This window comes from Canis aureus, chromosome 4, assembly GCF_053574225.1.
Source record: "Canis aureus isolate CA01 chromosome 4, VMU_Caureus_v.1.0, whole genome shotgun sequence".
Taxonomy (NCBI): domain Eukaryota; kingdom Metazoa; phylum Chordata; class Mammalia; order Carnivora; family Canidae; genus Canis; species Canis aureus.
In genome coordinates, this window is record NC_135614.1 from 75,369,703 (window position 1) to 75,385,788 (window position 16,086).

General features: G+C 43.1%; 1 protein-coding gene across 19 annotated transcripts in view; it reads right to left on the reverse strand.

The window, feature by feature from the left end:
- RAI14 (retinoic acid induced 14) overlaps positions 1-16,086 on the reverse strand; it is a 138,295-nt gene that overhangs the window by 51,283 nt on the left and 70,926 nt on the right. For 16 of the 19 annotated variants that reach the window (XM_077896259.1, XM_077896268.1, XM_077896271.1 and 13 more), the window contains one exon: positions 3,929-4,059. In XM_077896259.1, coding sequence (XP_077752385.1) covers positions 3,929-4,059 — 131 coding nt within the window. Of the gene's footprint in view, positions 1-3,928; positions 4,060-4,190; positions 4,374-16,086 lie in introns of those variants that run through there. The other 3 variants (XM_077896258.1, XM_077896257.1, XM_077896274.1) reach the window with 2 other exon arrangements.

A 16,086-nucleotide genomic window follows, 5' to 3' on the forward strand; every position in this document is an offset into this window, starting at 1 on the left:
ACCTTCTCTCTCTTTTTGTTTTTAAAGTTCTTCTAACTTTCTACATAGGTGTCATGAAAGCAAAAAAATGGTGGACTTGTAAATACAATGGCAAAGGTAGACTGCTTCTGGAGTTAACTCAGGGAGAGCTCTATCATGTGAGCCTTGGTTTTACCATCTGCAAAATGGAGGGGGTGATTTTTGTAGACTGCCGAATGCATTTCTCCCATTAACAGATAACAGAATGAAGAACTGATGTGTGTGCTACAGCCAAGGATGAACCTTGAAAACATTACACTCAGTGGAAAAAAAAAAAAGAACACACACACAGACAAGGGGCCCAGTGGTATGATTCCATTTATATTAAATATCCAGAATAGGCAAATTCAGACACAGCAGATTAGTGGTTGTGGGGGGCAGGGGCGGTTAGGTAGGCTGAGGGGTGTCACTGCTTAAGGAGTACAAGGTTTCCTCTTGGGATGATGAGAAATGTCTGGAACTAAATGATGATGGTTGCATAACACTGAATGTACTTAGAGTCAATGAAATGTGTACTTCAAAATGGGTAAAATGGTAAAGTTTATGTTACGTATATTTTCCCAAAAGAAAGAGAGAAATGAACTGGTTGGCCATCTACTCTACACATAATAAATGTCTTATTTTAAGAAGGTACAAATGGGGATGCCTGGGTGGCTCCGTGGTTGAGCATCTGCCTTTAGCTCAGGGCGTGATCCCAGGTCTGGGGATCAAGTTTTGCCATCAGGCTCCCCACATGGAGCCTGCTTCTCCCTCTGCCTGTGTCTCTACCTTTCTCTGAGTCTCTCATGAATAAATAAATAAAATCTTTAAAAAAAAAAAAAAAAGGTGCAAATGTATTAAAGTGATCACAATTATGACTAAGCCGCTAACCCAAATTGTCTATCTTCTTTTTCGTGAGTATTGTCTTGAAAAAAACTATCAGAAACATCTATCTCCCATCTCTCTGGGATGGCTATCAAAGGTGGTTTGTGTAGGTACCTGCAAAGCTAAACTGGAAGCAGCAGGAGCCCAGGAAGCTATGGAGTGGGACAAGAAGTTGTCTACCACCAAAAATCTCATGACTAGATTTTAGAAGTGTGGCTTCTGCCACTTGGCTCAGAAAGCACGGACTCCAAATGTGGCATCCTGGGAAAAGGGTAATTAATGCATTTGACAAATATTTGTTGAGTATTTACAAGCTGAGCAGTGGGCTAAATGATATAATCATAGGGATCAACGGCAAAGTAACAGCTCCCTTTTGTCGAGGAAATTACAATCTATTTTTTTTTTATGATTTTATTTATTCATGAAAGACACAGAGAGAGGGGCAGAGACACAGGCAGAGGGAGAAGCAGGCTCCATGCAGGGAGCCTGACATGGGACTCAATCCCGGGACTGCAGGATCACGCCCTGGGCCAAAGGCAGGTGCTAAACCGCTGCGCCACCCAGGGATTCCCAGAAATTACAATCTAGACTGCAAGAGGGTTAAGAACTAAAAATTATATAAGGTTAAGCAGGCAACTCACCCAACACAGTGTTAGCCAACAACTAAAGCCCACCTGCTATTAGAAGTCCTGCCTACCAAGTCAGAACCTACCAGAATACGACCCTGGGCCCCACATCTGAGAGACAGGCCTCTGCAAAGTTGGGAAGTCAAATTGAGGCTGATGGTGGGAGCTCAACCTAGGGCTTTGGCAGAGGGGCAGGCCCAGCTCCTAGAGGAACAGACTCTAACCTGAGAACACCTCCCTCTTCCCCTTGCACATCGACTAGCCTGCTACCTAGAGTGCAACTCCATAAGCTATCTTGTGGCTCCCCAAACAATGGAACTGGGGTCTATGCTATGAGATTTGATGAGTTCCAGGAAGAGGGTCTCATCAGCAAAATTTGCTAAAATGTGATACTCAAACTCCTGCAAATTTGCCTTTTATTCTCACACTCCATCAATCAACCTAGTATCAATCTAGTTTCTAAACGATGATTCTCTCTGGTTGAACCTACACGGGATACTTTTTAAAATATTCATTCCTGAAAAAAAAAAAATTCATTCCTGGGCCCCTTCATGGACAAAATATTTCTGAACATCTGGAGTGTGCATGGCATCGATACTTTTTTTTTTTTTTTTTAATTTATTTATGATAGTCACAGAGAGAGAGAGAGAGAGGCAGAGGCACAGGCAGAGGGAGAAGCAGGCTCCATGCACCGGGAGCCTGACGTGGGATTCGATCCTGGATCTCCAGGATCGCGCCCTGGGCCAAAGGCAGGCGCCAAACCGCTGCGCCACCCAGGGATCCCCATCGATACTTTTTTTAAAGCACCCCAGGTAATTCTAAAGCACCCCAGGTGATTGCCAGGATTGAGAACCACTCATCTAGGATAAGAAGGAAAGGGAACTGGCTTTATCAAGCACCTACTGTGGGTCACTGCTAGCTCTTTATATATGGTATCTATAGCTATAGGTGCTATTCATAACCCTTTTCATAACCTCCTCGACTTGTTCTGCCCATGAGCACCCTGGGCCTTAAGGGCACCACTTAATCTTGGAAGGACAAGTGGTTAAGAATACATACCCCAGTTTCCTTACCCCTTGGGTAGGATAACTCTGAGATGTACCTTAAACCTGGGGTAAGGAAACTAGCTCTGCAAGGGGCCAGAGAGTTACTATATTAGGATTTGTAAGCCATAGTCTTTGTCTTCACTATTCAAATCTGCCTTTGCAGTACGGAAGCAGCCATGGTCAATGCTAAATCAATGGATTTGGCTACATCCCACTAAAACTTTACAAAGATAGTTGGCCAACCCCTACTCCGAGTCTAAAGAGACTCCCAGAGGTCTTAGCAGGACTGGGCTCCAGTTGCCAATAGCAGTAACCTGTCAGTGACAAACCATGTCAGTTTTGGGCCTTTCCTGTGTGCTCTTGGGAGAACTGGCTACAGAAACAGCTGATATTCAAATCTTTGTCTCAGAACCTGCTTCTGGAGACCCCTAACCAAAGTCAGTATCTTGTTTTATATTTGTAACTATCCTAGTGGTTATTTTTTTTTAAAGATTGTATTTATTTATTCATGAGAGACACAGAGAGAGGCAGAGACACAGGCAGAGGGAGAAGCAGGCTCCATGCAGGAAGCCTGATGTGGGACTCAATCCCGGGACTCCAGGATCACACCCTGGGCCAAAGGCAGGCACTAAACTGCTGAGCCACCCAGAGATCCCGCCACCCTAGCGGTTAAATACTGTCATCTCCAATTTAAATTAAATAATATTCAATGACTACATAATTCATAAGTGATGAAGTCCAGATTAGAAGTCTATTTAGCCACAAAGTCAATGATCTCTCTCTACAATATGACCAGAGTAAGGATGCTTACAAATAAACACACACACACACACACACACACACACACACACACACACACAAATACTTAATCAAATATATAATTTTAATTATGGTGGGCTAGAGTACCACCAATGACAAATTATAATGCAAAATTCATACTACTCATGTAATTACTGATCTACATTAAGGAAGGGGTTTTAAAAGAAATAATGATATAAATAGTAAAGCCTGAGGGTTATGAAAAAAAATATCCTCTTTTATGTTGTTTCTAATGTACGATTCCTTTACTACCTATTGATTGGCTGCAATCTCGGTGCTATTTCTTTTCTAGTGTAATTTTTGGTTATACCTAAAAACAAATAGAGCCACCCAAGGTAGAGCCCAATGTGCAGTCTGGAACTTGAAGAGACAGGAACCAAATTAGAATATCTGCTTACATATTTTAACATGAGGGGTAGGAGTGGGGGAGGACAGTACTTTCACAAAGTCTCCTTAAAGGCATTTGTGAAGTTCCCCCATGGATTCCAAGGATTCCAGAGAACACTCTGAGAACCCAGAACCACTACAGTTAGAAACCAATTTTTTTTAGCTTACGCGGTCTTGCCCTCGCTGTCCTGCTTGGTGGCACTGGCTCCCTTCTTGCCCAGCAGGGAGGCCACCTTCTCCGCATCTCCATTCTCCACAGCCTGTAGCAGCCGGTCATCATTCTTGTTCCACTCGTTGGTCTGGGGAGCAAAGGAGAGACACAGAGCTAGTGAACAAGAGTGGCCACGGTCATGCTGACCAGCAGGACTCCGGTCCCTCCGGTCCCCACCCTCTCATCATTAAAATCAAAACCTGCCCCCAAATCAGATACCTTCCCCTTCACTGTGGAGACACTCAAGAAGACCGGTTTCCCAAAGGAAAACATCAACAGTTCAATAAAACAGCAGCCGGGCGGCAAACTCTGAAATAAAGTCACTTCTTTCCCCTGGCGCTGGGAAAATGAAGCCACTTGAAAAGACCTCAGGGCCAGTTTACACATTAGCTCATTTCTAGCTAAACTCTGACAGCTGGCTCCTCAGGATACGGGCCTTTGACCTGGGCCACAGCTCACTGGGCCCACAGTGTTACAGAACCAAACTGGCCAACAGCTCAAGGTTACTCGAGGGTTTATTTACACAAAACTCTTCGTCCGCTTTCATTGCCACTCTTTCTGGCCTGATCACTGGGCCCTCTGATTTTTGAGCTGTATAATGATTTTTAAGGAGTTTTCCAGGCTACCAACTCAACAAAGTATCACCAGAAACAAAACTTCTCCCTGAGCAAGCTATTAAACATCAAACAGCTTTAAGCAAAGCCTCCACCACTGCCAACGGAATCGTTCTATGAACCGCAGTAACAGTAAGGCTTTCGTAGGCATAAAAACTGGTTTTTTACTCCTACAAAGGAAAAGAGAAGATCTCCATACAAGAACAAAGGGGCCTTGAGTATAAGGCCAAGAAGTTTCACGTGTGAAAAGGCAGCAGTGAGCCTCTGAAGGTTTGGGAGCAGAGGAGAGAATAAAATTAATGACTGAAGAAGAGTCATGGAGAGGTATATGAGGTGTACAGGATTAATGTAGGGAGAAAAGATCCAAGCTCCTGAGTCACTCTGTAGGCTCCCCTGCCTTCCAGACCTCTCCTAGCTAAGCCAACTTTCTGGTTGTGGATACCAACAACCTCAGAAAGATTTCTTCTCCTTCCCCAAAACTTTCTGCAGGGCTCTCTACTTTCTTGTGACCTCTGAAGATTAAAAACTGCCAGGCATTTCATTTTAAAGGCTTTGCCATGGACCACTGTACGGAAGCCAATAGAGGAGACCCTGGAAAATTAACAGCTAAAGAGAGGGAATTTTACAGGACTACAAGCATCCATGGCCCTAGGCCCTAGAAGTGTGTTCCCAATGTCTCTGCACCGATGGAACTGGGAAACCCAAATGGGCTCCATCTTCTGAGATAGCAAAGGTGGATCTACAAGATGTCCCAGGCAGCCCTCTGACCCCAGCCTAGAGGCAGGGCCTTAAAGAAAGCCACAGGCCACGAGGAGTAAAACAGTTATGTGCAGGGTTTAGGTAAGGAATTTGCTTGGAGTCTCAGGACTGTCCCAGTCCCATTTCTCAGGACTTCTTCCTCCCACTGAGTGCAAGAACAGAGGAATGAGGAAATAGGTTTAAATGAAAATCAGAAGTCTGTTCTCTAGGCTGCATGAAATCTAACACTCTAGATTGATACTTGCATGCTATAGACCTTAAGTCACCCAAAAACCTCTCAGTGCTTCAGTTTACCGTGGTTTTGGACCAGATGACTATTCTGATTCCCCTAAAGCTCAAAATGCTTAAATTATAAAATGCCCCCCAACCAAACTTTGCTGGAGATTATTTTAGAACAGTACTGTCTTTGTTAATAGAAATGTTTTATATCTACAATGGACAAACTAGGCAAAGTATCCACACCCAGGGATGATTTTGTTTTTCAGGGGGCATTTGGCAATATCTGCAGATATTTTTGATTGTCCTGACATCTAGTCAGTGGGGCCAGTCCCCCACCTCCACCAGGAATTATCTGGCCCAAAAGGTCAGTATCACATTAGCCACATATGGCTACCGAGCACTGGAAATGTGGCTTGTGTGACTAAGGAATTGAATTTTTTATTTTAGACTTCAAGCACCCGTAGCTAGAGGCTATCCTATAGAACAGTGCAGCTCTCCATGGCAGCTCTCCATGACAGCTCTCTAAACATTTTTATAACTAAGAATGTGTCTAGGCCAATGTCATCCACACTTCTACAACTATCAATACACTCACACTGCCAACATTAGATTTTATCTTCAATGATAAGTCAGGCTTCCTATTGCAAAAGAACACAATAAATACACTGCTTCAAGCACAAGCATTTGTTGGTAGAATAGGATAGCTTTACTTAAGAATGAAATGTAGCAAACACGAAGAAACAGATTGAAGTTTATTTCCCCCAGGCAGCATTTTGAAAGCCAAAACAAAACAAAACAATTTATCAAAGAACATTCAGGACCAGTGGTTCCTATCTACATTATCCCAGAGCCACATTATTAGTGATGTCATTAAATCCTTCCCTAATTTAAACAGACCAAATTAAAACTGGATTGGGAAGATCAAAAGGATATTAAAGCTCAGAGGCTATGATTGAAAGTCCTTAAGCAAAGAAAGGCCACATGAAAGGATTTTCCTTTTTAGTGCCGCTAAGGCACTCAACTCGGGTAGAGGAAAATCTGGTTGTAGGGATTCCCTAAAATTAGTTACATGTATTTAGGGAGTTCAGTTTCTAGAGGACACAGCAAAAAAGATGCCCCCCCTCCCCGCCATCCCACCCTCTGGAGGACAAGGTTAATGGCTCATCCCTTGGGATCTAAAATTCTCTCTTATCTAGTTTCTCCTCATTGCAGGCCAGAAGTCACTTTTCTGTTAGAACAGATGAGGCGGAGAGAACATAGCTACCCACACACAAAGATTTAATAAATAATCCACACCACCATTCAACCTGTATGCACTGCAGATAGGATTCAGAGTAAGCAGCAGGAAGGAAACGGATGGGTGCTATAGGTTTTGGCCCTAGTGTCTGAGCCAAGAGAGCAGTTCAGAACAAATTGGGAAGGCAGGAGCAAACCTGAGGGTGATTAGACCATTGGCAGGGAAATGAGAGAGATAGTTTACCCTTCATATTCTCTCAAGAATGCTAAAAGTGGAGGCAAGAAGAATCCCAGTTTGTCCTCTCTCTAACCTGGGAAAGCCAGATCCTGAGATGACATTCCCCAGACTGCTGGAGGCAACGTTAATGTGACAAAGCTCTCTAGTCCTGGGCAGGGCAGCTGGTTATCCTTGTGAGTAGTTCTGATGTGCACGAAGGGCTGTACTAGGTTTCTTCCAGAAAGCATGGCTTTCAAGGTGCTATCACCTTCCTCTCCTAACCCTGTCCACGGAGACACTCCCTGTATCTTCTATAAAACCCTTCTATGCAGTGCTACATTCCACAGCCACCCATGAAATGAGATAAAACAGATGTCATTGCTCTGTGAGAATCTAGAAGCAAATTCTTCTCATCCACCTCTATCCCTCTGCTGAGTGGTACTAAATTGAAACCAAGCATTAAAAGGAATCTTAAAAAGTTATCTTGGCCAATCTACTGACAGTAGGGCGGTCAGATAAATATGTTGTGATATTGTGACATGAGAATGATAGATTCGGTTCTGTTGTCCCTGGTTCTCAGCACTAGAGCTTCTAAGATCCATGAATTTTCTCAGTGATAGGGATGAAGTATATCTTTTGTTATTCATAATAAGCCCCTTTACATGAGTTAATGTTGTAGGACATAACTGATGACAGGAAACACCTAGATAGCTTCAGGATGGGGGCTGGTTATTAGAGGGTAAGAACTTTGAGCCCTAATTCCACTTCTGGGGAGGAGAGAGGGTTAGAGATTGAGTCAATCAGCAATGGCCAATGGTTTAATCCATGATGTCAATATAGTGGAACCTCCACAAAAAGCCCTAACCCTCTCTGAGACCACAGGGTCCAGAGAGCTTTCAGGCTGGTGAACACATTGAGGTGCTGGGTGGATTATGCTGGAGAGGGAGTAGAAGCTTTGCAGGTCTGCACACACAAACCCTATCTTGCCCTATGCATTTCCTCTATTTGGTTGTTCTTGATTTGTATTCTTTAGTGGTAATAGTAAAGTACCTTCCTGAGTTCTGTGAGCCATTCTCACAAATGATCAATTCTGAGGTGTGGGCTGTGGGAACCCCGTGACTTTAGAGCTAGCTGGTCAGATGTACAGTTGGCCCAGGACTGGCAGATGGCATCTGAGGTGGGAGCAGTCTTGTGGGACTGAGCCCTTAACTGTGGGATCTAATGATACCTCGAGATCACTAGTGTCAGAACTGAAATGCATCCGCCTTGTTGGCGCCGGAGGAGTTGGAGGATTGGTTGTGGATATAAAGAAAACCATTTCGTGTCAGACATGTTTTGTGTAATGATAGGTGAAGTCTGAAATTTTGCCATAACAACCCTAAGTAATTTACACTCTAAGTCATTTACACTCTAGAATCAGGGAAGGCTTCTAGAAACCATCACCAAACAATATCCCATCCCCCCCACTTTCCACGGAAATTGCCTCCTCTAAATGGCACTCCTTCCATAGGGCGGCTTAGCTCCGCCCCCACACCGGGTTCCTGGGCCCCTCAGAGTGGTGCTGTCACTCGCCAGCAGGTTCATCCAACATTTACAGAAAAGAATTAGGAAAAAAAACAGCAAACATCAGACTCGTCCTATTTGATAAAGTTAAATGTTTTATGAAACTTGATTATATATGAGTCCTGGATGGTGATATAAAATATGTATTTTTACTGGGCAATCAAAAGAAAAAATATTGGATGCCACTGCTATAGAATGGTCCATCATCCAATCCGCCTATGAAAAGGCTTCCTTCTAAGCCCTGCAGCCTCTTCAGGGTGACCTCTTTCGTGGTGACCTCTCTGCTTCTCTCCTCCATGGTGTCCCAGAAGGCCTCCTACTCATCTGACTAAAGCCCACAGTCTAGACTTGGTGAAATACTGTGTCCTGGCTCTTGCTCCAGAGCCTCGGTGTCTGCTTGTTTTGTTGCCGTCTTTCAGCTTCCTGAAAGCACTGACAACAGCCTTTCTTTCTTACCTCTGTGGTGCCTAACATGCTCAGTTATCTGTTGTTGATTTTAGCAGGAGTCTCCTCCTCTTGATTAACCTAAATCTCTCTTGACTTAGAAAAATTTCTTTTTCCAGTTATAAAACTTTCATTCTCTTGCAAACTATTTAATCATGTTTCCAGATTCTTTTTTAAATAGACTAAATACATCCAACTCCCTTTTTAACTCCCTTAAATATTCTAAGGCCAATTTTCCAATATTTTAATCATGGGGACACTGTCTCCAAATCTCTTCATCAACTAAGGAGCCCTGTCTTATCAATTCATTGGGGAGAACCCAGTGTCTCTCAGTCATGAGAATCCTTTGTTAAATATGCAGACTCCCATGCCTCATCTTGGAGAATCTGACCCCCCCCTCCCCCGATATCTCAGGCAGACCCTGAACTCGGGTTCAAGTGCTCTCTTTCATTCTTATTTCAAGTTTGCGGACCATGGAAGCTACACAAAGGCTACCCACAGAAGCATTAAGGAAGGAGGTGGGAGAAGAAAAGAATTCCTTAGGGCGCCTGAGTGGTTCAGTGGGTTAAGTGTCTGCCTTCAGCTCACCACCTGATCTCAGAGTCCTGGGATCAAATCCAGAACTGGGCTCCCTGCTCAGCCAAGAGCCTGCTTCTCCCTCTCCCGCCTCCCCTGCTTGTGCTGTCAAACAAGTAAATAAAATCTTTAAAAAATAGATTGTTAAAGCTTTAAAAAAATAGAATTATTCACTTTTTCCTTGTGGTACCAAGTATTGTGTCTCCCACAAAAGCTTAATATATATAATATTGTGCTTTCCCTAAGAGTTGCATGTGCAACTTGTTTAAAAGATGTGTAGGAGAATGTTAACAAAGGCACTGCCTATAATAGGCAAAAAAAAAAAAAAATCATATGTCCAATAACAAAAGATAAATTACAATATATCAAGCAATGACATGAACAAACTATAACCACACGCCACAATATGGATAGATACATAAAGACAACATTGCTGAAAGAACAAGACAACGAAAAACACAGATATATGAAGACAAAAACAGGGAAGATGGATCCATATCGTTTAGGGATGCATGCCTTATTGGTAAAACTGAAAGGACAAGTTTACCCTAAAAGTCAAAATAGTGGTTGGAAGGGAGGGCATGCCATTTGTCGAGGGAGGGACACCTGAGAGTATCCTAGGGGCACGTGCTCTAGTTCGTGACCTGTTTAGTGGCTCCACAGAGGTTCACTTGTTAACTATTACATTCTTGCTTTGTGCACTTTTCTCGATATGTGATTTATTACACACGCACAGTGTTCAGAAAGAAGGCTTGCGGTTCACTTTCTGGTCAAATCAACAGTGCGCCAAGTGCCTTTGGACAGTTTTGTGTTCTCACTTGCTATTTCCTCATGTCTAAAATGAAGGCAGCCTGGTGCCAAGATCTGCTTCTGTAAGAGGTCTCACAAAGCCCTTTGAGAATCTGCTAAAGTTATGGACTCTCCTCAGAATGATGCACAAACACACAAGAGCTTGCATACAATTCATAGCAGTCTGTGGCTTAAGCCCCTACCCCTAGTCCATCCATAAGCCAAAGCCAAGAACTCCTGGTGTAGAAAGAGAGCTGGCTTCAGAGGTTAGCGCTTTTGAGTTGGAATTCCAGGTTACCACCTCCCACCAAAGTGGTCTTGAGCAGATTATGGGCATTTCCTTATCTGTAAAACGGGAGGGGGGGGGTCTCACCTCCTTGCAAATTACCCCGAGGATTCAAAGTAACATACGTGAAGGGCCTGGCACACATTAGGCACTCAAAAAAATTAGATCTTCCGGACTGTTCCTTCATGGCTCGTGCTCTATGAATCTTTGAACATTCACAGCTTAGGACTGATGGTCCATTACCTTTTCAGAGGCAGGTAAGGCCTTCATGCATATTTAAATTTATAAATTTTCTACTATAGCCCCTAAAAATAACATTCTAAAGGGCTCTAGAGAAAACATTCACAGACATGAAATTAACTATTTTATTGAACATGGCTCAGTTTTCCAGGAGACTGTTTAAACAGATGCTATTTCAACAGAGCATATTTAGGCCACATTTGCAAGTTCAGGAAGCCATATGTTATGCTCCGGAGACATGTGTAATGTGTCAGCTATGAAGGGCAGCACGTGGGAAAGGCAGGCCTTACCTTTCGATGAAGCTCCAAACATTCCTGCTCATTTATCACAAATGAGATTTTTCAATGGCTGGCCTATAAGTTTCTTATTCATTAAATCATTCCCAAATGACACTGCTTGCTTATGATTTTTCCCTTGAAGCTTGGCCTTTGGAAAGACTTGCATGCCTCCTGCATGGTAGCAGACGCCATGTCAACCGCGTGATGAACGCACTGGGGCTTTGGCAACTGGCAGTGTCTGCTGTCGACCAGACATGGCATCACCTTCTTTTATTTTGGTTTAATCATTGGGAACTGAAAAACCAGTGGAAACTCAGTGGTCACAGACATCTGGCTAGTAGGCAGGTCTGAGTTTTGGAATATATCAGCCCAACCAAAATAATCCAGTGGCATAGAGCAATCTAGGAAGAGAGTTTCTTTGACTTTATTTAGGAAAGACACTAAAACCCTAATCATCACCAATTAGCATAGTTCCTGTTGTACGGATCTGCTTCAGCGGCCATCTGGAGAAGGCTATTTGAGAGATTATCTTTGGAAATGCTGCATTTCTCCCTTTAGTTTATGAAGTGCAGACTGTTTTGCCAATATAATCAGTCTAAGATGAAAGCTACACAAAGTAGACAGTGTTTTCACTGGAAAGTTTTCAAATTAGTACCATCCAGAAAAAAAGAGCACACATCTCAGATTTTAAGACAGAGGACAAGAAACCAGCAAGCTTCAGGCCCAAATGATATTTCCCCATTGACTATACAGAAAACTCCATAGTTGTTACAATCATTCTTTCACCGGACAACTATTTATTTTGTGCTTTTTACATAGTTGGCATAGTCTTTCCTGAATTTTCCATATTGTTTGCATAGAGATAAACTAAAGCAATGTGAGAAATATGCCAATGATACAAAACAGGATATGAGGATGATAAAGTAAGCCACATGGTGAACCAGCACAACAGAAGGGAGGGTCAATTTTCACTTAGGTAGATAGGAAAGGTTTCTGGACTGGATAACGAACAATGCCTTGCAATGAGTAACATTTAGGTAAATGGAGAGAAGATAAGACACAATGATTGAAAAACATGTGATATATTTACTAAACAGTGAGTTCATCTAAAATGAATTTGCTCTCTTCTGCCATCTTTATTTCAGATTATTCACACATGCAGGTTACATGGTCTCTACTATCCACCCCAAAATCCATCCCTTAATGGACTGTGTCAGTGATTCCTGAGGCCTTTCCATATAAACATGAAATTCTGTGTCATGGACATAATATATAATCATAAACACCTCTATCCAGAAACAGACTGGTCTCTGCCCTTCTCCCTTCACCAAGGTACCCTATGCATTTTCCCCTAGCTCTCCCCAGCCACCTGGACCAGGTCAGTCCCCTTGTTAATTTCTCTCATGCTTCTCTTCCATAGCACTTGGCACAACTATAATTCAATAGTATTTCTGAACTACCTCTAAAGGTCTGTGGACCTCCCACCAGACAAGGAGTTCCAGGGCATGGCCAACAGCCAGCATCTGTCTTGTTCACCACTAACCCCCTGGCCTCCTGCCCACTGCCTGCCAGATGGTAGGGGCTCAATTCAGAGCTGGTCGTTGAACAGCTTTGTTTTCTTCCTACTTCTTGGGAGCCACTATTGATTAAACCCTTCTCCACTGATGCCTTTGTCTCAGTCTATAGAATGTACTGAAAGTCTCCATAATCATACCAAATTCATGTCTTCGACTATGCTGACCAATATTAAAACCTTATGTTTAAAAATTACGTCATAAGGAGTAAAAGCAGTCTCATTGGGGGTGGAGGTAAGTCTGGGAATAGGTCAAACCACCTGTACCCTTCAGGGAAAAAAAATGATCCCAATCAAGTCAATGGAATTGAAGCATTCATTTATGTAGTGTTTGGGGAGGGTGAGGGGCCAGATACTCTGTGAAGTCCTAAGCATAAAAAGATGGATCAGCCCTTAGGAATTCACAACTGTTTTTTGTTAAGACTTTATGAATTTGAGAGAGACAGTATGAGCAGGGGCTGGGAGAGGGAAGGAGCAGGGAGGAAGAAGCAGACTTCTCACTGAACAGGGAGCCAAATGTGGGGCTTAATCCCAGGACCCTCAGATCCTGACCTGAGCTGAAGGCAGATGCTTAACCAACAGAGCCACCCATGTGCCTCAGGAGCTCACAACTTCTGAGAGCATAAACACATCCAATAAGTTCTTATATAAATATTTGTCAGTGCTAAACCAGTGGGGTGAACTAGGTCCTATGAAAGCCCAGTGAGGATACTAATACTACTAAAAAATAGCTAAAAATGTACAGTCCTAGAAACTGTATGTACTACGTAATAATTTAATCATAAACAATAATCCTATGAGGTACGTACTATTAGCCCATCTTACAGATAAGGAAAGTGAAGCACAGAGACGTTAGGAAACATATATAATACACAGTATAGCTGGTTCTCTCAGGAAGAGATAGCTAAAACAGTTCAATTTAAAGGAAAATGAAGGAACTTTTTAGGATGAGCAAGATTTCAGCGTTTATGGTCTGAGGCATGTAAAGGAGCCAGCAGAGACTGGATGAGGAAAATCAGGTGTGACAAGTGGAACTAAGGATTCAACTAGACAGAAGACTGATGTTGGTAAATGAGTCATGTTCTGTCTCTGAGATAGTAAAAGAGGAAGAGGAGGATGAGCAGCCAATACTATGGGAGAGAGGAAGTCAGTGTGTCTTCCGACTTCTGCTTTCTTGGGGAAGCAAGAGGAGAAGCAGCTTGAACAATGTTTCCAACAGCTCCATGGGGAAATGAGAAAGGAAACCCACTTGAAATGAATAAAGGGGTTTCCAAGCAGTCCTGGAAGTGTAGCCAAGAGTAGGAATCATTAACTCCATACATAAACCAATTGATAGCGTTGTGTAATTTTTCACTGGAGGCACCGGGAAGGGCCGGAATAAGGGGTAGTTAGCTTGATCACTGAAGACTGGAAGACCGGTGAAGCAGACATTCTAGAATCGAGCATGGGAAGTGCTAATGAGCAGGTATTCGAAATAAATGTGGGGATCAGGGATAAGAATGAGGTCTAGGACACAATCCTATATATCAGAGGCAAGTTGTCAGGGGAGCCATTTATTTGTATGAATGTCAGTTTCCAGAAGGATGGAAGAAAGCAAAAATTAGAGCTGTGAACCAAAATCCTGGAGAAATATCGAGACGCAATCCAGAGGTTCCAAAAAATTGGCAAAGGAAGTGAGATGAAGGCAACCCAGGATAACCAAAAACCAGTGACTGTCAACTGAGAAAGGAATCATGAGGTAGGAGAGCAAATGGGTCATGCCTTATAAATGACTTCTTGCGATGTGCAGAGTTTCTACTATGTGCTCATCCCTTCCAGGCTCCATAAAGAACTGATTTAAGTCGCTATAATCACCTAACTGGGTTGATAGTGTCCTATACTCATGTCCTCCCTAAACTTCAGAACATAACCTTATTTTGAAATAGTCTTTGCACATGTAATCAAGTTAAGATAAGGTCATAGTGGGTTAGGGTGGGCCCCAAGTCTGGTGAAAGGTGTCCTGATAAGGAAAGAGAGGGATGAAAACAGGGAGGAAGTCCAAGTGATGACAGAGGCACAAATCAGAGTTTGCTGCCACGAAGCAAGGACTGCTGGCAACTACCAGGGGCTAGAAGAGACAAGGAAGGAGTCTTCTCTGTACCTTTAGAGGGAGTATGGCCCTGTCACCATCATGATTTTAGACTTCCAGCCTCCAGATCTTTCTCGGAATTATTTTAAGTTGCTCAGTTTGTGGCAATTTGTTACAGCAGCCCTAAGACATTAATAAACTGCCCCAGGAGGTAGGTTATTATTATCCTCACTTAACCGACAAGGAAACTGAGGCTCAGAAAATATAAGAATGTCACCCAAAATTATAAGGGCAGAAAGTAGAAGAATCAAAATTCAAACCCCAGACCTTCTGTGTCTACTTTAGGCCTCCACCACCAACCCCTCCTTACCCTGCCACAGATGCCCGTCACACGGAGGAAGACCAAGCAGACCACAGACTTCAGTGTAGTGGGCCACATGGGCCAGAGGGCAAACTGCAGTCTGGTGACAATGAGACCAGAACTATGGGCTCCAAGTCCCTTTTAATGCAGGAACCACACCTCAAGCAGACTCATTATTATACATGAAATTTGTAGTCCAACAAAAGCATTTAAAGCATGATTATTTACTTTCCAAGCACGTTCACAGGAAGGCTTCTTGAACAGTAAGCTCTTTTATAATTTTAATGTAGTATATTATATAATTTTATATGGATGTACATATATATGGGTAAATACGTATTATACACAAAACACACACAACACACACACACACACACACACACACGGGATTTGATTTACTGAAAGAAGTGTTGGCTGCTTAAAGGGAGGTACGTGTGTAACAATGACCAACTCAGGGCCTGAGCAAGGCTTTCCTTGCACACGGGCTGCTTGGAGACATGTGTGGCTAGAATTCAAGCAAACATTGTTAAGTACTTTTGGCATTCGAGCTTGATAAACAGGCACAACCCCTGAGTTTTGCTCTTCATCCAAGTGAAACATGACAGATTTCACAGATAAAATGATTTCATCCACAAAGTCTTAAGTCAGATGTTCAAGTGCACTTTAGGGGTCTGAACAGTGAGATTAGAAGACCAGGGTGGTCTCTGGCCCTGATCGTGCCCAGGCGTCACGCTTACATGGTTGCACATCAGACTCACCCAAGTCTCTTCGAAAAAACATGAATGTGAACTTTAAAAACACTCTATGAGGGGCGCCTGGGTGGCTCAGTTGGTTAAGTGCCTTCAGCTCGGGTCACGATCCCAGGGTCCTGGGATGGAGCCCCACGTAGGGC